General features: G+C 33.6%; 4 protein-coding genes across 6 annotated transcripts; 2 read left to right on the top strand and 2 right to left on the bottom strand.

The window, feature by feature from the left end:
* The first annotated feature begins 2727 nt into the window (after positions 1-2727).
* LOC112535315 lies at positions 2728-3618 on the top strand. The gene has a single exon (XM_025157891.2). It carries the CDS (start codon positions 2814-2816, stop codon positions 3282-3284), a length of 471 nt encoding a protein of 156 aa, XP_025013659.2. The 5' UTR covers positions 2728-2813; the 3' UTR covers positions 3285-3618.
* A 3751-nt stretch (positions 3619-7369) lies between these two features.
* On the bottom strand, positions 7370-10812 carry LOC8273837 (aspartate--tRNA ligase, chloroplastic/mitochondrial). 3 transcript variants are annotated; one of them, XM_048376098.1, is made up of 5 exons: positions 9486-10812; positions 9052-9275; positions 8539-8659; positions 7764-7852; positions 7370-7620 (listed from the first exon to the last, which is right to left on the bottom strand). In XM_048376098.1, the coding sequence occupies exons 1-5, from the start codon at positions 9636-9638 to the stop codon at positions 7515-7517; spliced, it is 693 nt and encodes a 230-aa protein (XP_048232055.1). In that variant the 5' UTR covers positions 9639-10812; the 3' UTR covers positions 7370-7514. The 3 variants fall into 3 exon arrangements, with proteins under 3 accessions (XP_048232055.1, XP_048232056.1, XP_048232054.1); XM_048376099.1 differs by having other exon boundaries at positions 7370-7852; positions 9486-9629; positions 9833-10812; XM_048376097.1 differs by having other exon boundaries at positions 7370-7852.
* Positions 10813-11793: 981 nt separating this feature from the next.
* LOC8273836 (aspartate--tRNA ligase, chloroplastic/mitochondrial) lies at positions 11794-15782 on the bottom strand. Its single transcript, XM_048376100.1, is given in 9 exon segments — positions 11794-12127; positions 12201-12258; positions 12585-12665; positions 12758-12856; positions 13343-13414; positions 13505-13665; positions 14098-14173; positions 14637-14746; positions 14933-15782. Coding segments are annotated over 6 exon segments (621 nt in total). The 5' UTR covers positions 13649-13665; positions 14098-14173; positions 14637-14746; positions 14933-15782; the 3' UTR covers positions 11794-11960.
* Positions 15783-18201: 2419 nt separating this feature from the next.
* Positions 18202-19591, top strand: LOC125370315 (UPF0481 protein At3g47200-like). The gene is given in 5 exon segments (XM_048375340.1): positions 18202-18424; positions 18427-18753; positions 18831-18851; positions 18854-18973; positions 19026-19591. Coding segments are annotated over 5 exon segments (1257 nt in total).
* The last annotated feature ends 6339 nt before the right edge of the window (positions 19592-25930 follow it).

The raw sequence follows: 25930 nt of genomic DNA, 5'->3' as shown, positions 1-25930 counted from the left end.
CGAGCCTTATGAGTTAAGATTTATTTAATTTAGATTTGGTTTATTTATTAAATCAATTTCATTAGACACGAAAAAGCATATTTGAAAAAAATAAGTTCACCTGCTTTAGGATATTCAAAACAGCGAATTACCTTATTTGATCTTAAAAGTTGTGGTTTGGGTTATTATGGCATAAATGTTAATTTTGGTTTCATTTGATCTTTTTGCACAAATATAAAGGCCAATTTGATCATCTATCCAAAGCATAAGAACGCATAGAAGTTAATAGTAATCTATTAAGCTTTGTGTAGGGTGTTTGAGGGGGCCTTATACCCTGCACACTTGTCAGAATACTGATGCAAGTTTTTTCTTAAGAAATTTATTTTTATTAAATTAATATTAAATATTTATTAATTTATATTCATTAAATATGTACTAAATATTTATTGTATATTAACTTTATTTTACTAACAAAATATTTGTACTACAATATAAATTTTTACAAAATAATCTTAGTTTAATGTTTTATTTGTTTACTAACTGTAAAAATGATTATATTATATTTATATCATATATGTCCATTTAAATAAATTAATGAATATACATTAACAAACTAATGAAGATTATATCTATAACGATGAATGCTTATATCAATCCCAAAAGTATTTCAATATATATTACACAAACAATGAATCTAACTTTCATAAAGAATCAACATTATTTTCATTTAAAAATAAATATTTCACGGTGATTTAAAAAATATATATAAATTTATAATTATTGAATTGACAATAACAAATTAATGAACATAAAGATTATAAATAATAAATATCTTTCACTAAAATAATAAATATTTAAAAATTGATTGAATATAAAATGGACATCATTAAAGTAAATAATAAGTATTATCTTTTGAATATTGAATATTGATGTCTATTATAAAAAGGTAATGATTTTGATTATGAAATTATCAAATTACATATTAATGAACTATTTAAACTGTGAAATATGCAAAAAAATTATTTTATTCACTAATAATATAAAAATTTAGCATATAAAGAATTTCTAAAGATTATATTATATTAGTTTTAATAGATCAGTTATTTTATCATTTATCGAAAGTATATTAATTTTTAATTCTTTAAAGCATGATTAATTGAAAAATAAAAATATATGTTACTAATTATATTAATTTTATTATAGATTTTTAACTTTTATAATTGACAAAACTAACCTTAGTTAACTTAAAGAAATCGTAAACTGGATACAAGTTTTAAATTTTATGCAATAATTGAGTAGTATGAGACAAAATAACAATTAACTTAATTCAACCTAATAAATTCTAGAATTTTAAATTCTCTCAAATATTTATATTTCCTGCATTTATATTTACCCTTATGATATACATAAAAAAGGATTAACTTTAATTATCAACATTTATACGTAAAGGAAGCTAACATTATATTTTAAGATGGCCCAATATGGATTTTTACTTAAACTTAAAATGCCGATTGATTACTAATTTATAATATTAACAAATATTGAATTAAAATCATTTAATTTTATTTATTTTATAAAGATTAATAACACTTAATATGACAGGATGAACAATAAAAAAAAGAGTATAAAACTATTTTTATCAAATGAAATTTTAGTTTTTTTTTTTTTTTCTATATGGCTAGCTATGTAAATTCATTTAATATATGTTTATTATGCTATTCATATTATCCTACAATCTAAATGAGTGTTGCTTTAATTCATTAATTAAATATATAACTCAATTCTTAAGATATTATTTATGTATAATAATTACATTACGCAAAATATGTTTTATAATTATTTATATATATATAGCATGTTGTCTGAACCGTTAGTTAACCAATTATTGTCGGTCAGACCATATCAAAGTCCACACAGGGGTCTGTGCCATTTTGTTTTAATTCATCCCCGAAGCTCAACTGCTTTTTAGATTAACAATTAGTATTAATTGGGCGGAATCTATTCATAAAATTATAATATATGGCCTAAAAATCTCTCTTTTGATTTCCCTTTTATTAGTTTAATTTGCTCAACTAGGATAAATTATATCATGAGATTATATCTAGGAATTTTAGTTGGAACAGAAAAAAATCAAATATTTAAAAATACCTTGAATATTAAATGTTAAAAGAAAATCTCAATTCAGTTTATATATATATATATATATATATATACACGCACGCAGTTCGGCCCATATCTGCAAACTAGTCGCAAAGAGGAGAAAAATTGCTTTTATGAATAATTATTTTTATTTTTATTTATTATATTACAAATTTTATCCGAAATAGACCCTTTCTAAATACCATTTTATTTATTTGCTTATTTCTGTATTCAAATAAGTCTTTATTTATCAAATAATAGCAGCTTAATCAAGTGGCAAATATATATTAATGCCTCTCAGAGAACTGTTAGATTGTCCTATGTATTAAGATATAGAAGAAAAATTCAACAACCATCATAATTTATAGTCAGAGCACATTTAAGTAGACTGAGGACCGTCGCTTGTATTATTCTTACCATCATTTTAATTCCCTCACGTTTATTCTACTCTTTTTTGCTTGAATATTTATATGTTTCAATTTAATCGGTTTAGCCAGGTCAATTCAAAGCCTTAATGTTGCTTCCAAGAAACAACTTCAACAGCCATTGGAAGTCAGAACTGGTTAACATATAAATACCACGCTCTCCATTTCAATCTCAAAACCATCATCAACGCCAATCCAAATTAATTGCCTGCTTCACAACTTGCATCCAATACCGATCCTCTTATTATATATCTTTAAAGAAAATCAAGAATGAGAAGCAAACCAAACAAGCTTAGCAAGCTCGTCCAAATTACAAAAGCACCCATCAGGATACTATGCAAGGCAAGAGATTTTTATGTGAAGGGCATACTAGGTTTTGCTAATAGTGGTAACGTTGGCTGTGGAAGCATAGGCGGCGGTGCCACTGACTTGCCGAAGAGTTACAGTGTTAATTCTTTGAGGGATGTGGATGATGAGGAGTTCAAGAAACTTCTGAGACTGTTGTCTGAGAAGGGTACTGAAACGGAGTCATATATGCAAAGTTCCGAGCAAGGGGATTGGAGATCATGCAGCAGGAAGGCTAGTGCGATGAGAAGGAATTACAGTGTAGGGGTCGGAAAGATTGGGAGAATTGACGAGGGCAGAGCTTGTTCATTTAGAGAAGAAGAGGACGATGTTAATGGAAATTCGTATAGTAGAAGCAGAAGTCATGCAGTTAGAAGGAACGTCGTGTATTATTAGAGAAAAAATTAGGCATACTAGATTTTTTAAAATGTCCTTGAGTTGATTTAATTGAAGATGTAAAATTTAGAATATGCATGTTGCAAATGATTCTCGTGTGCTGTGTAATTACTCATGCTGCCTGGAACTTTGTTCAGGCCAATTATAAAATCAGGAACGATTAGATGCAGGATTCCTGAAGCCAGTTGGATACAAGTTCTTAATGTTTGCATTAGTTCTAGGCAAGCCATTTCAGCGTTTTCAGAAGACTTGCTCTGGCAGGCAGCTACTATGTACTTCATAAGATTGTAATATAACATATTGAGTTGACATCAATAATTTGGTGGTTTAGCAATTCAGTACCTTTCGACCAAAAATTTATTTTTCAGTCCATAATCTTAAACACAAAAATTTATAAAATTATATGTGAAAAAACTTATGACTCGAACATAATTGTATATAATAAATAATTTAAATATAATTACAGTTAATCAATAATTAAAGAAAATTATTGATATTTCTGATAGTAAAGATTGAGACTAAATCAACTATCAACTATTGCTTTTAAATTCTTACCAAACGTTTCAATTCAGTGAAAAACAGCTATCAACTGTATCAAGTATCTAAACCAAATACTAAAATTGTAAAATCTTTTAACGTTTAGCAATTGTTCGAGGCCTTTTAAAAAAATTTACATTTTTTGAGCTATTTAGCGTGTTGCATGTAATTCTTTTCATACATTTAATTACAAAATTTAAAGAATATTTTCTGTTTGTAATTCAGTTATATTACTAACAAAATTAGTAACATTTTCAATGGTAGTTGATTTTTTTTCTTTTGAAGTCTCAATGGCAGTTGATTTAGATGTATATATTGATCGTTCCTATTGAGTACAATAATTGTTCACAGCAGTAAGATATTGCTTTCTTTAGCAGATGGGACTTTTTGGTTGGTCGTGGCATTGGCAATATTGATGAAAATATGGAGCCAAAAAGATGAATTCTTTTACAGTAATAAGATAGTGCCTTTTTCAGCAGATAGGACTATTTAGTTGTTTATAGTATTAACAGTATTTTCTTTCTCATCATTTCTCCTCTCTCCGACAGAGTGCCTTGAATTTCTCCTGTCTCCTAAAGGGTGTCTTGAATCTTTCTTTCTTTTTGTTCTTCAAAAGATACATTGAAAGAAAAGTTCATTAAAAGACTGCGGTAAGGAACACAAATTTAATTGCTATATTTCATGAAGTTGCTATTTCAAAATGTTATTTGAATAGTTTAATCTAACATTTGAAATGTTTTTGTTCTTCAAAAGCTAGAAGTCTGAATCTGTTATTTGAATAGTTAATTGATATATAAAAGCTAGGATTATAGAAATACATGCCATGCATATTGTATTAGTTTAGTCAAAATGTTAGATTAAACAAAATATATAGTCAATTCTTGTATATTTAATATTTAATAAATTAATAATTCAAAACTCATTAGTTATTAAATAATAGAATTATTAATTATCCAAAGAAAAACAAAATTAATGTATTAACTACAAAAATATAGTCTTTAAAATAAATAAATAAAATGACCCGCAGGATCGCGACTAATTAATTATGCTAGTCAGTAAATAACTTGCAATAAGCTTCCCTGAATACTAATATTAATTAGCTAACTTTTTTTATAAAACATTTATATTTTTATTTGTTTTTAAAGACAAATTTTAGATAATCAAAATTATCTTCACAAAATTTTAAAATACACTATATAACTATCCTGATTTACAAAATTGAAGTTCTTATTGTCGTAATTACTAAATATTATTGTATTTATTTTTTCTTTGTTTGAAGATCAATTATATTTTCTTTTTTTTTTCTTCTTATGCACTTTATAATTTTATTGTTAATCCATTATATTGTATATTAAGTATTTCTATGTAATATTTCAAAAAAAAAGTGTTTCTATGTAATTTTTATAAATACTTTTAGATTAGACGAAATAAGTATAAACACACTAAATTAAAATAATCATTTATACTTTAGATGTATCCTAATAAATAATTAAATTACTAAATAGACCATTATTCTTATTTTAAAATTATTATTAGTATTTTATATAAAGTAAATCCTTATATTTTTTTTGTAAACTAGAATTGAAACGATAACTAATTTAATTTTAATTGGATAATACTTTTCTTCTGAAAATATATTATGTTATAGCTTGTTTTTTAATTAAAGTACTATTTTCTATTCTAAGTTTGCATGTATTTTCCTTTTAAAACTACGAGGCTACTTTGATGGTTTAAAAAAAAAAGGAGGGAAATTTGATATATATATATATTTAATTTTAATTTATGGTAATATATTAATAACTAAATTATAGAATGTTTATTTTATTAAAATATTGAATAATAATTTAATATGAACTTCTTTTTAAATATTCTTGCACCTCAATAATTATATATATTATTTCTAGATATTTTATTTTTTAATATAATATCTTATTAGAATCATTATGTTTATGTAAATTATTTTTTAATATAAATAATTTTTTTTTTCTTTTAGAATAATTGGAAGTCGGAAGTTAAAAACACAATTGATACAGAATTCATAGTACTATCAATTCCCCCAACCCAACCCATCTCTTTTATGTACCTTTTTGTCGCTTGGAAACTGCGAAACCTAAAAGCCCAAACTTAAAAACTATAATAATATAACAACGATAACACTTTTCTTTTTCTTTTCGGAGTTAAAGAAAGTTCCTTATTTCTCTATTCGAGTCCGCACAAATTGGAGCAGGACCACCGCTATCTTTAAACGCCGTTAATCCCTCTCCATCTCTTCCCGCATTATCAAGAAACTATACCATCATCGTCATCGTCAACAGTTAAGCACTTCGATTATTTTTATTTTTTTCATAATATGAGGAACAATGCTGTCAGGCTAAGCATCATGTTCTTGCGAATAGTTCTTATGGTAGTTCTTCGCAAGGCAAGAGACATGTTAGGGTTTGCTTATGGTAGTGAGAATATTGGGTATGGAAGCATTGGCGGTGCCCCTGCCACCAACTTTCCCAGGGATTTTAATGTTAATAATAATGCGACGGAAGTTGGGTCATATACGCGAAGACCATGTAGTAGCATTGGGCGAAGCGGGAGGAGGAGGAGTTACGGGCTTGATCTTGGAAAGTTGGGAAGGATTAACGAGGATAGAGTTTGTTCATTCAGGGAAGATCGTGTTTATGAAAATTTGTATCGCAGAAGGATTATTGTCTATCGTAAGGGAAAGAATTATTTAGTCAGATAGATCATGTTAACGGAAGCTCGCTTTTCGTATTCAGGGAAGTACTCTTTCTTTATTTTTCTTACTGTATTGATACATTTAGGACAATGAAGGGTTTAGTGTGGGGAAAGAATATGAAAATTAGATTTATAGTTATTTTGAATTATTTTTTTTAAGGAAATACTCAACTCTTTATCATTAATTGAAGCAATATTCTGAAGAAAAAAAAATGTTTGAGCTCAGTAAGGAAGCATGACTAGAAAATACATGACTTATTTTGAAATATTTTTCTTTTAAGCTAGTCCTAAATTCAAGGTTTAAGTAAACATGAGAAATATTTTGAGAAAAAAAAAGTATATATATATATATATATATATATATATATATATATATATACTTTTGAATTTTGGCATGACGTAATAGGATGGAGCATTAAATGCACCTGTTAATCAAGTCAAATAATTCTAAAGGTGAGATGGAGCATAAAATGCACTTATCAAAAAAATAAGAAAAAAAAAAATAAGACGGAGCTTAAAATGCACTTGCTATAAAAGCATTTTTAAAATGTTTTCCGTAATTTACTACCTGGTTTGTAGTAGTAAAAAAAGAATTAGTTGATTGATAAGTTTTGTATGAATTAGTCGTATTGATTGAATGGTTTACAAAGATTGATTTTTAATATTTGTGGAAAATGATGAAAAAGAGTTGAGTGGATTAGAAGACGATCAAAGTTTAAATGTGAGGAAATTTATTAGATGGTATATTATTCAATAATTTTACATTTTTTTTTGTTCTTGTTGATATTTTGCACTTAAAGAATAATATTTTTACGGTGAATTTATTGATGGGTGCTCTTCCTAACTCGAGGTAAACCATACTAGGAAACTATACATTCTTGATTCTCATTCCTTCTAACTTCACAAATTAAAAGGTAGAAAGCAATACAAGAATACTAATGCAAAAATCATGCGCAGCTTATTTTATTAGAATCGCAGAAGAGTAATATTAGATGTAAGCCGGACCTCAAGCCTCTGCTCTGTATCATTCCACTCAAACATTGGGAAATCAGTCAACCGTAGAATTGAATGTCTGGACCAAAATATCAGAGGAAAAACAAGAAAGATTTCAGAGAATGACATAACAAATATTGTAAAATTTCATAATCCAGACTATGTGTGTGTCTGTGAAGGAGATTATTACATCTTTCAACTCGATCAAATCTTGTATCCGACCTGTCTGAACCATAACGGCTCATTGCTTCAGCATATGCAAGTCTTGGAAAAGGGTTTGGCAGCTGGACACCTTTAATCTTCAGGAAAACCTACAATGAGCACAAAATGAATCATAATCGGTAATGAAGATGTTAAACAAACATAGGAAACGGTGGCAAATTCTGCAAATATAAAGTGAACTCATGATACAGATACATGCAGCTAGGTTGAAATACGCCCTAGTTGACTTATTCCCTCAGGACCCACCAAAACCACAATTACATGGAAAACTTTTGATGAAATATCTCAACCTAGATACTTTGGTTATCAATAAGATAATCTGGCTTACTTTGTTACAGCCTAGATCGACTCAAAATTGGTTCAAGCTGAGTTTGAAAAGTAAAAGCAAAAAGCAAAGCCTGACTACATTTCATAGATTGCTACAGGCTACATGAAGCTTTCCTCAACTTCAGCCATAACAAAAAACATACAAATTTATTCGCAAGACTGAAGGAAGCCTCACCCTCATATTTGGCTTCTATGTTTTATAAATGACTTGGTGTATATCAGATCATACCTCTTATGATGAAAGAAAATATCATATCATATTTTAGTGGTAGACATATAAGAAAAAGAAAATCAGTAAATTCTTTCAGTTTACAAACTTAACTAGACATAAACATCCCAAACTAGTATGGTCCTTCAATTTACCGAGCCAAGGATAGGTAGGAAGGCCAACATTATTTTTATCGTTTTCCTTTCCTTTGAACTCCTAATAATATCCTGTCATACTAACCTTTCTAATCACATCTTCATTGAGCTTTAGCATGTCCTCCAAGAGAGTCAATGCAAGTTCCATATCAAGCTGAGTGAACTCAGGTTGTCTGTCAGCCCTTAAATCTTCATCTCTAAAGCATCTGTATAAAGAGAAGTACAATCCCAACTTTAACGCCATTATAATTAACATTGCAGACCTCCCCATCCCTAAAGTAAAAGGCAATAGACCCACAACTCAAACCAAAAAAAAAAAAAAAATTGAAAAAAAGAGCATGTCTGTCTTGCTCAGTTCAGAAAAAATAGTCAAATGAACAAAATAGTCAAATGAAACTAATTCAGATAGTCAAATAGTCAAATGAACAGAATAGTCAAATGAAACTAAGTTCAGATAAAGCTCAGTGGTTCTCTTTGAGGCATGCAGAAATGGTCCACAAGTCAAAGATTTATCAGCAAAGGAAGAGAAAGAAGGATGATCACAATTGAATAGGCAATAACAATGCAATAGAAGGCCAGCAAAGCCAGGAAAAGTTACCTTGCAAATTGATAATATTTGTCAAAACCAGAGACCATCAACATCTGCTTAAAGAGCTGAGGAATTTGGGGCAAAGAATAGAAGTTCCTGGCTTCAGAATACACAATAGATTGACTCAGAGGAATCTCCTCTTTGATAGAATCTTTAGCATCATCTGATGTAGTAACTAAGAATGGTAACTTCGATACCACTGCATTCAGTATTTGAACATTTTCTGCAGCGACCTGCCATGCATATTATGAATCAGTACAGCTTCATCAAAAATCTGTTACATAATATCAATTTCACAGAAATTGAAGTAACAGTGTCCCCACACACCAAACAATGAAATGGGGCCAGCCGTTAAATTCCATTTCTTCTCATAAGTAATACGCAAGAAAGGAAAACGATAATAAAGAAAAAACAGAATAGAATGAAATGGAATGGAAAAATACCTCAGTTAAGCCAGTTTTCATTTTCTTATTAACAGACTCATGAGGCCGGGACCGAACAACACCTTCAACAGCTACCACATACTGCAACCTCAAATCATTCATAATCGAGCGGGCATCGGGAAACTCATCAGGAAGGGCAGTAACCTGAAACATTCCACCATATCATTATAACAAACGAACAAAAAGCAAAAAGACCTAAACTTCACAAACAAACACATAAAATTAACGACACCGCGTCTCAATCCGTCTCACTATTAAAAAGAATAAAAAGAAAAAGATTGAACTTATAAGCAAATACGTAAAGTTAACAATATCTGATAATTGGAAATGCGCATTCAGAACCATACTTATTCAAAAATTGCACATTCATATGCCTGGACAGTACCAGTGTGGTCTCTAAGATTGAGGAAAGTGAGACCACCGTGGACTCTATAAAGAGCAACCACCCACAAAGGAGGACCCGTTTACCCGCATCGTTAACGGACAATTCACCACAAAGCCCAGAACGGGAAACCCAATTGAGAGTTTCTTTGAAGGGTACTGGTGGTTGTTGTTGTTGTCTTTGATGATGTGGGAATAGTATAAGTACAAGCAGAAACAGAATTATAATCATACTGGAGAGTGAGGGAAGGAGTGAGAAGAAGAGACACGGTGGAGAGTGACAGAGACGTTATGGATTTGTTGCTTATCCAGTAATTATAATGATATAGTCAAAGTAGGATTCTACATTGTCAATAAATAAATACGCCACCCACCCTCTCCATCTTATCTTAATATCAAAAAGAAGACAATTAATCATCACCATACTTCCAATAAAATTAAGAAGAATGAGGAACAATGGTAAGCTAAGCATCATGTTCATGCGAATAGCAAGAGCACCCATAAAAGTTCTTCGCAAAGCAAGAGACGTTTACGTTAACAGCATGTTAGGGTTTGCTCGTGGTAGTGAGAATATTGGGTATGGAACCATCGGCGGTGACCCCGCCACCAACTTTCCCAGGGATTTGAGTGTTAATAATAATGCGACGGAAGTTGAGTCATATATGCGAAGACCACGTAGCAGCATTGTGCGAAGCGAGAGGAGGAGTTACGGGCTTGATATTGGAAAATTGGGAAGAATTGACGAGGACAGAGTTTGTTCATTCAGGAAAGATCTTGTTAATGAAAATTTGTATCGCAGAAGGAGTGTTGCCTATCATAAGAGAAATAATAACTGAGTCAGATGATCATGTCAACGGAAGCTCGCTTTTCATATTCTGGGAAGTATTGATTCTTTATTTTTCTGATACATTTAGGACAATATAGGGTTTAAGTGTCGGGAAAAGAATATAAAATTTAGATTTGTAGGTTTATAGTTTCCTTTAGGAAATACTCAACTCTTTATCATCAATTAAGCAATATTTTAAAGAAATCTTTAAGAGCTTAGTAATGAAGCATGATTAAGTAATATATGACTTATTTTGAAACTTTTTTCTTTTAAGCTAGTCCTAAATTCAGGTTTAAGTAAATAGAGAAAATATTTTGAAAAAAAAAAAAAAGAGTAAGAGCATATGCTTTTAAATTTTTGACATGATGTAGTAGGATGGAGCATTAAATGCACCTATTAATTAAGTCGATCAATTCTAAAGGTGAGACGGAGCATAAAATGCACTCATCAAAAGAATAATAAAAAAAAAAAAGTAAGATGGAGCATAAAATGCACTTGCTGTAAAATAATAACATAGTAAGATGGAGCATAAAATGCACTTGCTATGAAATAGTCAAATAGTAAAATAGAGCATAAAAAGCACTTACTATAAAAGTTTTTTCAAAATATATTCTCTAGTTTACTACCTGGTTTGTAGTAGTAAAAAGAATTGGTTGATTAATAGGTTTTATATAATTTGGTTGTGTTGATTGAATAGTTTGCAAAGATTGATTTTTAATATTTGTGGAAAACGACGAAAAAGAGTTGAGTTTATAGTATGGTAGATTAGAATTTGGGAAAAGTGTAAATGTGAGGAAATTTGTTAAGAGTGTATGTCATTCAATAGTTATAAAATATCTTTTTCAATTTGTATTCATATATTTGGCACTTAAGAATAATATTTTAATTTTACTATGCTATATAATTTGAATTTTAAGGGTTTAATTACTCTTCAGTTAAAGGTCTCAAGGCTCACTACATCCCTTTTATCTTATACTATACTTGTTTTCATCAATTTTTGGTAACAAGTTATTTTTTATAATTTCAGTAACTTGGGATTTCAATTTCAAAAGCAGATAACAAGGAATTTTCAAATAATTGTACAAGTAAAAACTGCAGAGGTAATGCAAAAAATGTCTGGTTCAATAATGATTCAATCTTAAAGAGGGTATAAGAAAATAATAAAACATGATTCCACAATATACATAAATAATTCCCTGATTATGCAAAACTGGAATCATGCAGACTGCCAAAATGGTAACTGAAGCAACCCAGTGCACAGAATACTATTAAGCATTGAAAGATAGATCTTTCAGCTGTTGCGGACCAACCTCCGATGGAGCACGAGTAAGAGCACATTGGGCGGTTGTTGTCTTGGGGAAAGCTATGACATCCCTGATAGAATTAGCATCAGCCAACAACATAACCAATCTATCCAACCCATATGCAATTCCCCCTACAAAACCAGAAAGTAGATATCAAGACCAGTAAATTCATTATGCACTACAGCAAGGTGAAGAGGTCCATACCGTGAGGTGGAGCACCCATGTCTAAAGCCTCTAAAAGATATCCAAACTTTTCTTCAGCCTGTGAAGAAAAAGAAACCTCACATCATTTATGGTCATATTTTGTGCTCTTAGCATTGTTGACCTTCTGTCCCACCTATTTCTAGTGCTACATGCTTGAGGTTCAAGATTGAGACTTGCAAGTTCAAGCTGATTGCTTCAACTGGTTAGCACCAATGTTTACACTCGGCAAAATGGTTTCCAGATTCAAATTCAAATAAGTGAAGCAAAAATGACAAATAGCAATATAAACTAATGCAACCTGCTCCAAATATTAAAGTACTGGAATATGGACCTGGTGAATCAAAAAAGAAAACCTAATAGCAAATAAAATAAGGGTCTTCTCACCTGTTCAGCGGAGATGCCAACAATTTCCAAAACCTTTTGTTGAATTTCACGCTTATAAATTCTCAAACTTCCTCCACCAATCTGACAGCAAAATATTAAACGGGACAGATAGATTTTGTTACTGTCTCACTTAAGCTTCAAACTTGCATCGATAGAAAGAAATAAGAAACTACCTCAACCCCATTGTAAACCATGTCCTAAGCAAGGGCTCTAGCAGAAGAAAGGTCTTCCATATCTTCAGGATTAGGTGCCGTAAATGGATGATGTAAGGCCTAACCCTTTCAAACAAGGGATAGAAAAGGATAAATGTAGTCAAACTATAACTAAAAATAACTTGCTGATGCTATAAATTGAATACACCAACAACTAGCCCAAAGAAAACTTATAAGGTGAGAAACTATAAGAGCTCAATTCCATTATTTCAAGCAAATTCCTTGAGCTAACTCGAGGTAAACCATACAAGGAAACTAAAGATTTTTCTTTCTCATTCCTTTTAACTTCACAAATTAGAAGTAGAAGCACTTAAAGAGGCAAAAATATTAAGATTTAAATTACACAGTTAATTTATTCAGACAAGACAAAGAAAACTTAGTATTTTATGATTATGATCATACGGGAAGAAAAGAAGCTAAAATTATCAAATAAAGTAACTAACACTTGTATTAATAAGTTGTGCAGTACAAGGATAGTAATGCAAAAATCATGCACAGCTTATTTCATTAGAATCGCAAAAGAGTAATGTTAGATGTAAGACAGACCTCAAGCCTCTGCTCTGTATCATTCCACTCAAACATCAGGAAATCAGTCACCCATAGAATTGAATGTCTGGACTAAAATATCAGAGAAAAACAAGAAAGATTTCAGAGAATGACATGACAAATGTTGTAAAATCTCAGAATCCAGACAGGTCAAAGGCATACATGGTGAATCAAGCAAATCTCATTGGCTATAAACATCCTAAGTCGGTCCAAAGTTTTATTAACTGATGCATAATGACCCACTGCAAACAATATGAGATCGCCTGGTCCTGCAGAACATCGCCTCAGTAGCTCTTCCTTCTTCATTGGATCCAAACTTGACACTAGTGTATCCCAAGTAAATGTAGCCAAAAAAATCTATTTTTAAGTACATTTCAACAAATGGTATAACTGTAACAATAAACGAAAATTTGCCCAAAACTCAATGATAAAATATTAAGGGGTTGTCATAAAGACACATCAATATCTTTCTGCTGTACATCTACCTCATGGCTCTATCTCTTTAGTTCATGATTTATGAATTTTACTAATTGATTGCGATCTCTTCATGTACATCAGACAGCCAAGACATTGGAAAATCATTTTATTTTTAAGAATGACTTTGTAGAAAGACCATCTTACAGTGCAGAAACTATTAAATCAAAATTAAGCTGTGCAATCGCCAATTGTTAAAAGTATATCCGTAAGAGTAGCATACCACAGCCATAAAAGCATCAAATAAAATATTGACATCTGCTGAATAAAATGACAAATACCTGAACTCTCGAGGGGACCAAATAATCTCGAGCACCTTCTGGAGTAGATCTAGAAAGTATTGGAGTCTCGATCTACCTTATAACCATGAAAAATCACAATCAAAACAGAGTGTAACATAAGAATGTAATACAAGAAGGAAAAAGAATCCAGTGACAAAGGAGAAGAATATAATTAAAGTAAATGATATGCCATACTTCACATGGTATACCCCCACAAATCCATATACATCCTCTAGATATCTTCGAGTCAGTTTTACTATTCTCTGCCTCAACATTATATTAAAATTCATTTGCTGCCACTGTAAGTCAAGGCACCGGAACCTAATAACCCTCAAGTTACTTTAACAACATGAACTTCAAAAATATAAATCAATGGATAAAAAAAAAAACAAAATAAAAGTGAAACCTTATGTGAGAAAGAATAAAATTTGTGAGCCTTGTTCGAAAAGCTATTGACAAGTTATAAAATCTTTTGGACCAAAATTTTTAAGTTCATGAACTATGGCAACTTTAAATAAGAAAAATCTTAAGTTAGCTACCTCAGATGAATCTCCTATTTGACAGAATCTTTAGCGTCATCTGCCGTAGTAACTAAAAATGGTAACTTCGATCTCACTGCATTCAGTATTTGAACATTATCTGCAGCGAGCTGCCATAAATATTATGAATCAGTACAATTTCATCAAATATCCATTTCACAGAAATTGAAGCAACAATGTCCACACACACCAATGAAATAGGGCCAGCCATTAAATCCATTTCTACTAGTAAGTAATAAATAAGAAAGGAAAAAGATAATAAAGAAAAAACAGAATAGAATGGAATAGAAAATTACCTCAACTAAACCAGTTTTCATTTTCTTATTAACAGACTCAGTAGGCCGGGACCGAACATACTCCTACCTTCAACAGCTACCACATACTCCTACCTCAAATCATTTATAGTCGTATGGGCATTGGGAAACTCATTAGGAAGGGTAGTAACCTGAAAAATTCCACCATATCATTATAACAAACAAACAAAAAGCAGAAAGGCCTAAACTTAACAAACAAACACATAAAATTAACAACACCAATTAAATGGGATTGTGTCTCAATCCGTCTTACTATATATATATATATATAAACAATAATTAAAGAAAAGAAAAGAATTGAACTTATAAGCAAATACATATAGTTAACAATATCCAATAATTTGAACTGCGCACTCTTCTTCAAAATATTAAGGAAAGTGAGACCAACGTGGACTCTATGAAGAGCAACCCACCCACAAAAGAGGAACCATTTACCCACATGGTTAACGGACAATTCACCATAAAGCCCAGTACGGGCAATCCAACTGAGAGTTTCTTTGAAGGGTACTGATGGTTGTTGTTGCTTTTGTTGTGATTATATGGGGATAGTATCAGTCGTCGAAGAAGAAGAAATACAAGCAGAAACAGAAAAAAGATTTGTTGCTTTTCAATGAAATGGTTTTGGAAGGTGGTGATAGTGTGGAGAAGTGGAAGAGAGGATTTTGAACGGAGAGTTCCGAAAGGAAGTGAGCTCAGAAGAAGAAGAAACACGGTGGAAAGTGAGAGGGAAACAGTTTGAGACAGAGAAAGGGTTTAAGGATTGCGTTTAAAGGACGAGGATGAAGAAAACCACAACTAAAATCAAATTGACAAACTATAAATCTTAGTTTATACACTGTAGTTTTATCATTTCAATAAAATTAAACAATTTAGCAAATTTAATTTTATGATTGATCGACTAGCAATCTGTCATGAAGTTCCAGCTCAAATCCGAGCTTCATTTTGCTTATATGGTTAATAATGTTTTTTTTATATGATTTTAGCTTATTATATAATTGTTATCAATCCCCTGAAGCATATCTTTGAATATTCAACACCTTATTGATCTACAATTTTTATGGATTTCCTTTATGGAACTCTTTTAGATTTTTTCAATAAAAATGTAAATTAATTATATAATAAGTAAATATCTTATTCATTTTCTTTTTGTAATGCCAGACATTCTTTTATGTAATCCTTACGTAAAACTTGCACAATGTCAATAGTTTAATGGACTAAACTTTGCATGAAATTGTTAAGGGTTGATACCTTTACATGGTATAATTAAGCATCATTATATAGAAAAGAGATGACTTTAAAAGGTAACATAGAAGGAAGAAAAGAAAGATTGCAGTAGAGAAAATAATGTTAAAACTACAAGGTAAACAAACAATATGAAAATATATGAAAAGTGAATGAATTAAAAACTATTTGGAGTCAAAAGTTGAAAAATAATAAAAGTAAAGGGTAATAAGAGAATTTCAAAATGTGGTGGGACTCATGACAAAAAAATTCATTAAAAACTTAATATCCATAATTTAAGAGAATATAAATAAAATACTAATAGTCTTTTGTTAGCCTTAAATATAGACTTTGTTGGCTTGCTTCATACCAAAATTTTTGTTGGGATTATAGTGGGCCCTTTCTAATATATCAAGTTCTAAACTGCTCGATATTTTTTTGATACAGAAAGACATATTTCAAAAATAAAATTCAATTTGGCTATAAGTTTTATAGTTAGGTTTGATTTAATTCTTTTCTTAACTTTTATGGTCAATTTAATTTTTGATTTTTTTGAATATGTTTGATTTAGCTCTTTTATAAGCGAGTTTATTGCACGCACTATGACAAGAGTGCGAAAAAAGAATAAATTGAGCATGATTGTAAAATTCGAGAGCCAATTGAACTCGAGCCACAAATTGAAAAGCCAAATTGAAATTTATTATTTTTAAGTTAAAAATTAAGAAAATAAATATAAAATTTTTTAAATTACCACAATCAATAAAATATCAAAATCAACTCACTATCACCGCCGTTATTTTTTTTATCACTATTACCAATACTTTTTAAATAAAAAATTATTAACATTATCACTAGAAAAATAAAAGTGTATATGAAATTTTACAATCCAACACTATCATTTTTACCATTTCATCCGTCTTTACATGACTTCCACCAATTAATTCAAAATCTAAAATATATAAAAAAATTAATTTATAAATTTAATTATATAATTAAATCATTAATTATTTTTTAGAGTTAAATTGAGCCGCACAAAAAGTTGAATGGCCAAATTGGACTATATATCTTGCGCACTTCACTCTCTTACAAAATGATTATATTATATTTATTTAAAGAGTTTATGGATTAAATTGGCTGGAAAAGTTAAAAACACTAAATTGAAACTTATTGCAAAGTTTAAATGTCAAATTGAACCTTATCAGTATATTTTATTCCCCTCCCGAAGAAAAAGAAAATGTCATCAACAGCTTTTGGTCACTGCAAGAAAGCAATGTCATGACCCATTATCCGTTTACTCTAAACATGTTTCAAATGGGAATTTTCTACCATGTGAATCGAATACTAAAACCAACAGGGCTTGATGAATCCTTCACTACACCTGATGCTTTTCCTTGTTTGCAAGCAAAGCATGCCCTTTTTTTTTTTTTTTTTTTTGCAGTTTCTAAACTTCTTTACCTTAAAGGCTTCAAACATTACAATGATTCCATTTTTCAATTAAGAAATAAACTTACTCAAGCTCGGACCATCCATTTAGAGTTGAGCCCGACTACTAACAAGCAAATTCCAGAATATCTAGCTCAGGAACTCACAGTCAGGATGTCCTACTTGAATACCAGCAATAACAACTGGCGAAGAGAAGAATTATTGTGTTCTTTAGTTTCCTGCCTGATAAGCTACCCATTGTGGGTAACATGCTATAGCTCTTTTAAAGCCTATAGCCTATAGCCTACTGCATATACAGAATACTGTCAGAAACAATTCAATGCAAGACACACTATCAATTTCTTGTCTTTAAAGCATTGAAAATAAAATATACTTTAGGCATGGTTATGCTTGAAAAACTATTTGACTAAGATTGTAGAGTGTAGGAGTGGATACTAGGATTCTACTAGGATCCAAATCTCATTAGACCAATCCCTTTGCCCATGCCCATATCTCTTTTGCCATCTCTGTCGTAATTAATCAATGGAACAGTTTGAGAAAATGGCAGGACAGGAGGTGGGTATGAAGTTAACGAAAAACTTGAGAACATGGTGAGAATTCCAATAGAGATTGAGGAAGAAAAAGTAATGGAAGTACAGGATTGGGTCGCTCAAGTTAATAAAAACCTTCAGAACATGGTGAATCATTCCGCTGAGATGGATGACTCCTGGACGAAACGTTCAATCTACAAAGTTCCTACCCGAGTGTCAGACCTGAACGAGAAAGCCTACAAGCCTCAGGTAGTCTCTCTTGGTCCTTATCATTATGGAGAAGCTCATTGGCTGATGAACTGATGGATTTGGAAGAAGCATACGACATGCTTGACAGAAAATGGCAAAAAGATATCCGCAAATTTCTGCAGATGATGATTCTTGATGGCTGTTTTATGCTGGAAATCTTTCACTTTGCTACTCTTACATCTGATGATGATAAGGGTGGCGCATTGGATGGCTACACCGTTAATTATCCAATTTTTAGCAGACATGGGAAACTTTACATGATGCCCCATATCAAGCATGACATGTTGTTGCTTGAAAATCAGTTGCCAATGAGGGTTCTTGAGAAGCTGTTTTCTTTTCAGTTTGGGCAGCAACACAAAGGTATAGATATATTACACTGTTATGTTGACATCTACCCTGATTTTTTATTTGCAAAACTATTGAATTTGTGCAGGAAGAAGAAAATCTCAACAATCTAATACTCAATTCTTCTTTCCCTACATGACTACCTCATCGCGCCTTGGTAAATGCTTGCACGACTTAGATTTGCACAGGAAGAGCATGGTTCAGAACGATGCACCCAAGAGCAAACCTCAACGCCTTCAGCAAATATCTCATGTAGGAACTGAGGAAGTTCATTGGTCTGCACCAATCCTTATGCAAAGGTGGAGAAGATATAATCCAGTCTGCAAGAGAGCTCAATGAAGCAGGAGTCGAGTTCAAGAAAAGCAAATCTAGCAGTTTGGCAAGCATCTCATTCCAAGGAGGACTCCTTGAGCTACCTGTCATCGCAGTTGATGATTCAACTGAATCGATCTTTCTTAATATGATCGCCTTCGAGCGTTTCCATTTCTATACAGGAAATGAGGTAATTTCTTACATCTTTTTCATGGACAGTATCATTAACAATGAAAAGGATGTTGCATTGTTACATTCTAAGGGGATAATCAAGAGCCCCATTGCTAGCAACAAAGCTGTGGCTAAACTGTTTAATTCTCTCAGCAAGGACATTCCATTTGACCCAGCTGAAAGCGACCTGCATAAAGTGCACAAGAAAGTCCATGACTACTGTCAAAAGAGCGGGAATCAATGGCGAGCTAATCTAATTCAAACCAATTTTGGAAATCCATGGGCTTTTCTGTCTCTTTCTGCTGCAGTCATCCTCTTTATCCTCATTATTGCTCAGACAGTATCCTACCAGCCCGGGAAATGGAAGTGAACCTAAAACCACTCCACGTCCTCGTCGTAAGCTTCTTTAAATGCCCTCTACTATTCCATTTTCTCCTATTTATGCTTTCTCCAAAACCATCTTCAACCCATCACCGACTGTCATCAGTGTTTCCATTACTCTATATCCACTTGATTTCTAGAGAAAATTGATGAATCCTATTGCTTCCCATGGCTAGATATCTCCTAATTGGTTCTGCCATCTATGTAATATCTTGAACTGTTCTGTGAGCGACTTGATACTAGGATTTGCAAATTAGACAAATTATGAGGATTAGGTCGACAGTAATGTATGATTGTATATGTAAGACAAATAACCTCTGAAACTAGTACCGAAAATTGACTGAAAATTTTATTTATCAGAATCGAGCATAATCTGCTGTTTACAATCTCTTGTTCTTTTTCTTTTCTTCTTTTGGAACAATTACAATCTCTTTTTCTGCTATGTTTAAGTTCACTCTTAACAGTAAATAGAGATTGCTTGGAGAAGGGAGAGCATCAAAGGCATGCAGTTAATTAACAAAATGGAAATTATTTTCCAAGGGATTTGCAGTGCCTTTATGTAGAATTTTGGATTGTTGAGCTATGATGAGTATTTACAATAGATTAAGAATTCTGAGTTCATATTTACAAATGTGATGAGCATATATACTAATGCTGGTACATGTCCTAACGGCTACTTTCTGAAAGGGAAAAGTAGAAGTGACCTTTTCTGCTTTGCAGGAAAGGTTGCTCCCTTTCACCCTTGGTCAGGGATGAGAAGCCTGCACAAGCAATCTAGCTTGTGCAGTCTCTGAGACCATGTCCCTTAATCTGTTTTCTTCAACACTCCCCCTCAAGCTGGGTTCATATAGGTTTATTGAACCCATCTTGCTGAGAATGGACCGATGATTCTATTTGTCAAGAGCCTTTGTAAATATGTCTGCCAGTTGATCTTGACTCTTGATGTAAGGTGTTTCAATTTTCCCTTTTTGAACCTTTTCTCTGATGAAATGGCAATCGACTTCGATGTGCTTGGTCCTTTCATGAAACACTGGGTTCGATGCTATGTGCCGGGCAGCTTGCTTGTCACAAAACATTTTCATAGGCTCCTTGGTTTCTACTTTCATGTCCTTGAGAACTTGCTTTATCCAAATGAGTTCGCTAGCCGTGGATGCCATTGCGCTTTTTTGCTTTTTCATGTCACCAAGTTTCTCCGACGAATACACAGAATTCAGTGGTTGACTTTCTATCACAGCTTCCAGCCCAATCTGCATCCGAGAAACCGACTGTATTAGTAGAGTTATTTCTTTTCATCCAGACTCCTTGTCCGGGTGTTCCCTTAAGGTATCTGAGGATTCGATCAATGGCTTCTAGATGGCTGGTGCAAGGAGCATGCATAAACTAACTTATCACACTAACTGCAAAAGAAATGTCAAATCTAGTGACAGTTAAATAAATTAATTTTCCTACTAAACGCTGATAGTGTCCTATGTTGGTCAGTGGATCTCCGTCTTCTAAATTGAGTTTAATTTTGGTTTCCATTGGGGTGATAGCACGTTTGACTCCTATCTTGCCAGTTTCCTTTAATAGATCAAGGGTATATTTCCTTTGGGATAGGAATAAACCTTTGCTGGATTTTGCTATTTCTATGCCTAGGAAGTATGATAGCTGACCTAGATCTTTAATGTCAAATTCCTTTTTTAGACTTTGTTTGACATTCTCTATCTCTTGATTATCGTTCTCGGTTATTATGATGTCATCAACATATACCAAAAGAATAATGGTGTGTGTGTGAGTGTGTCTAACGAACATGGAAGAATCAGAATCACACTTATTAAAATTCGTGCTTAATAAAAAACAGCTGAGTTTAGCATACCATGCCCTTGGGGATTGTTTCAAGCCATAGATTGCTTTCTTGAGCTTACATACCAGGGATAAGTCTGAGTTTGATTTATATCCAGGGGGAATGGCCATGTAAACTTCTTCTGCTAAATTTCCTTGAAGGAAGGCGTTCTTGACATCCATTTGGAATAGATTCCAGCCTTGATTGATTGCTACTGAAAGTAGGATCTTGACTGTGTTCATCTTGGCCACTGGAGCGAAGATCTCTTGATAATCAACTCCCTAAGTTTGGGTGAAGCCTCGTGCTACGAGTCTGGCTTTGTATCTGTCAATAGTTCCATCACTATTGTATTTGATCTTGTATACCCATTTGCATTCCACTAGTTTTTTATTTGATGGAAGGGATACAATGCTCCATGTGTCATTCTTTTCAAGGGCTAGAAGTTCTTCTTCCATAGCCTTACACTATTTGGGGTCGGCATTGGCTTCGTAGAAGTTTGTAGGTTCGGAGTGATTGGAGATCTAACATAGATAATTGCGATATTGGTTAGATACAACATTATATGAAATAAAATTCTGAATGGGATATGTCACCGTATGAGACACATAGTCTCTAAATTTGACAGGCAGTCTGGTTTGTCGACTAGAGCATCTCAAGGCAGTTGTTTCCTCTCTGACTTCGTGAGATGGGGCTTCGTAGGGCCGGATCGAGCGGTCGGATCGGGCTTCTGAGTCGGTTCAGTGGAGCCCTATGTAACCGGATCGTGTTTCGGGTCGGGGCGTCATATAATTTTCGGCATATGACGCCCCAGCACCCACACCCCTTCTCCTAGGGTTTTCATCCCTCTTTTCTCCAATTTTTCTTCCTCTTTTCTTCCAGGCTCCCGGACCTTCCCACCCCCGTGCTGGTCGCAGTTGAGGGTGGAGGTGCCAGCAGCCGTCACGATGGTGACCCTGCTTTTTGCAGTGGTCACATCATTCGATGGCGCTGACTCCTCCCTTCTATCGATCTAAATCGCGGTGGGTGGAGTAGGCTCGGTTGTCGGTGGTTTCTGCAATCTCGTTCATCGAGTTCTTTCTTATTTCCTCACGCTGAATCGTAGCTATTATGGCTTCGATTGAAGGCAGTTGAAGGGCGAGCAGGATCTGCGATCGCAAGCCCTCGTAGCTTGAATCCAGACCCCTCAAGTAAGTATAAATTAGATCTTGCTCCGCTATTCTCTGTAGTTCTTCCGGATCATTTGATGGTAGGAGGTAGTTTTGTAACTCCTCCCACTTGGTTAATATTTCTGTCGAATATTCTGTGGAATTTTTGGTCCCTTGAACGATCTGGGACAGTTCCTGCTTTAGCTTGAATATATGTGCATAGTTGTTTTAATGGCCATAGAGGGTCTGTATTTTTTCCCATATTGCTCTTGATGTCTCCATAAGGATACATAGCCGAGCAATTTTACTTTCCATTGTGTTGGTGAGCATGGACATGACCAAATGGTCAGATGATTGCCACTCTTCGATTTTCTCTAATTCTTCCTCTGTCGGTGCTTCTAGAATTGCTGGTTTTGGTTTTTGTTTGCTGCCTGTAATGAATCCAATTTTTTTTCAGGCACTGAGGGCAATGAAAATGGATTTTGACCACTCAAAGTAGTTGTGACTGCCCTGCAGCACAATGTTGGTGATTTTGGTGGTTTCATTGTGAGCCATTATTTTTGAATGTCGAAATGTGAGTTTTGTGGCTTGGTAGGTGATGACTGGCTAGACCAGCTCTGATACCATGTAGAATTTTGGATTGTTGAACTATGATAAGTATTTACAATAGATTAAGAATTATGAGTTCATATTTACAAATGTGATGAGCATATATACTGATGCTGGTACATGTCCTAACGGCTACTTTCTAAAAGGGAAAGGTAGAAGTGACCTTTCCTGCAAGAAAGGTCGCTCCCTTTCACCCTTGGTCAGGGATGAGAAGCCTGCACAAGCAATCCAGCTTGTGCAGTCTCTGAGACCATGTCCCTTATTCTGTTTTCTTCAACACTTTATATACCAAATTAATTAGCCTAAACCTGCTACTTGACAGTTCAGTTAATTGATAAAGAAAGGAGGATTAGAGAAAAAGAAAAAGAAAGCTAAGGTTTGCAGATTGCCACTCTAGTGGATATAAAGTTGCAGAATCATTTGATCCTCAGAAGGGGATACTTTCACAATGTTCCTCATCTGTTATTGACTCTTTTTCTTACTGAGGAGCCCATAAAGCCTCCACTGCTTGCATGAATATGTCAGCAAGATATCATGCACTTGATTAATAATCTATTGAAAGCAGAAATAAAGTAGGTATGGCCTCAGACACTCACAGGCAGAAAAGCCTGTGCATGATTGCTCATCACAGGCCCTGAAGAAAGGGAGCAACCATCCCAGTGACAGGGGAAGGCCGCTTCAACCTTTTCCAGAGAAGAAAAGGACGTTGGACAGAGATACCAAGGCAACCAAGTAGAATAGGGTACCATTGTATATGTGTATATAAATACCAACACAATCAATTGTAAAAAGATCAGAATCATATAAACAACCAATTCATCATTTCAATTTTCTACATGGTATCAGAGTAGGTTTAACCTGTACTCATCATCTACCATTTTTTTTTCAGCCATGTCTCAAAATGACAAACTAACCAACATAACACTTAAAGGAAATTCCAACTATTTCGAATGGTCGAAATCAGTGTACATTGGCCTCAGCGGCAGAAGAAAGCTGGGGTTCATCACTGGGACCAAGCAACATCCAAAGCCAGAAAGGCCAGAGGCCCCAACAGAGGAAGAACTAGACAGAATGGAGGAATGGCAAATGAATGACCATTTGGTCATGTCAATGCTTACAAACACTATGGAAACCCAGATTTCCAAACTCTGTATTTTAATAGAATCATCAAAATCAATCTGGGACAAAATGCAGAGCCTATACGGCCACCAACACAACTTCACACACATATTCAGACTCAAGCAAGAGTTATCAAAAATCACACAGGGGACCAAAAGCTCATCTCAATATGCAACAAAAATACTCATAAGGTGGGAAGAGTTACAGAATTACCTTCCGCCATCAAACGACCTAGAGGAAATACAGAGACAAGCATAACAGGATCTCGTATATACCTACTTAGGAGGTCTGGACTCAAGCTACGAAGGCTTGAGATCACAGATCCTCCTCGGAGCGAAACTCCCCAAAATCGATGTTGTAATACCAAACATACAGCGCGAGGAGACTCGAAGAAGCACAATGAACCCTGTCTCCGACCTCACAGACAGCCAAGCCTTCAACATCCGTCGAGAACCGGCCGAGGCTGACTCCTCTACCCACATCTGCGGCCATCTCGGGGGTGAGAAGGCCCTGGGGGAGTGAGGAGAAGGGGCAGAGGAGAGAAACGGGGTGGCAGCAGAAGAGAAAACCCTAGAGAAGGGTTACATGTCGAGAGTGGGAGCGGGAGTTGTTATGAAATAGGGTTAAGAGAGTCAGGTGTATATACCGGGTTAGATAAGCAAACCCGACCCGGCAGTGAGCAACCCGACCCGACCCGCCTTTCCGCTGCCCCCAATTCTGACTCGACCCGTCTCAGACATAGATCTGACCCGACAGTCTCCTTTCAACTCAATCAACTACTGTCTCAAATCCAGGCTCTGGTTCAAAATCAACAACCTAGTGGGTCAGGTTCGGTATCTAAATCATTTAATTCTGTTCCAACAAAATTAACACACTGCTCTACTGATTGGATTATTAACTTTGGTGCCTCTGATCACATGACATGGGATTTCATGAAATTGCAAAATTTCTCTCCCGGAAAAAAATTTCAACATGTGACAGTCGCTAACGGGCACAAAACTCCAATCCAAGGTAGTAGTAATACTACATTACTCAGCCAACATCTAAATAATATCTTATTTATTCCTGATTTTAAATCTAATCTATTATCCGTTGGACGAATCACTAATGAATTCAACTGCAATGTTATTTTTTCATCTTCTTCTGTTCTGTTTCAGGATCGCACTACAGGGACGATGATTGGTGAAGGATATTATGACAATGGTCTATACTATCTTAAGAACACCAATCAATATTTTATGTCTGCTAAAACAGCCGATCAGGGCATGTTAATGCATTTATGTTTTGGACATCCGTCCGACTCTGTCTTAAATACCTTATTCTATTATAATTTAAATTCCAGTCACTGTGAGACTTGTAAATTTTCCAAACACACTCGTCTCACTTTTCCTCTCTCATATCATACCTCTTAAAAACGATTTGAATTAATTCACTCTGACATTTGGGGTCCGGCCCCTGTTACTTCTTACAATCATTTTAGGTATTTTGTCACCTTCATTGATGACTACACTCGCACAACTTTGGTCTATTTATTAAAAGGCAAAAATGAAGTTTTATCATATTTTCAAGAATTCTTTCACTTTGTTAAAACTCAATACACCGATAGTATTAAACCTTTTCGTTTTGACAATGG

This window comes from Ricinus communis, chromosome 6 (genome assembly GCF_019578655.1).
Source record: "Ricinus communis isolate WT05 ecotype wild-type chromosome 6, ASM1957865v1, whole genome shotgun sequence".
Lineage (NCBI taxonomy): Eukaryota > Viridiplantae > Streptophyta > Magnoliopsida > Malpighiales > Euphorbiaceae > Ricinus > Ricinus communis.
The sequence above is the reverse complement of the archived record's forward strand: the minus strand, read 5'-3'. Positions and strand labels throughout refer to the sequence as shown.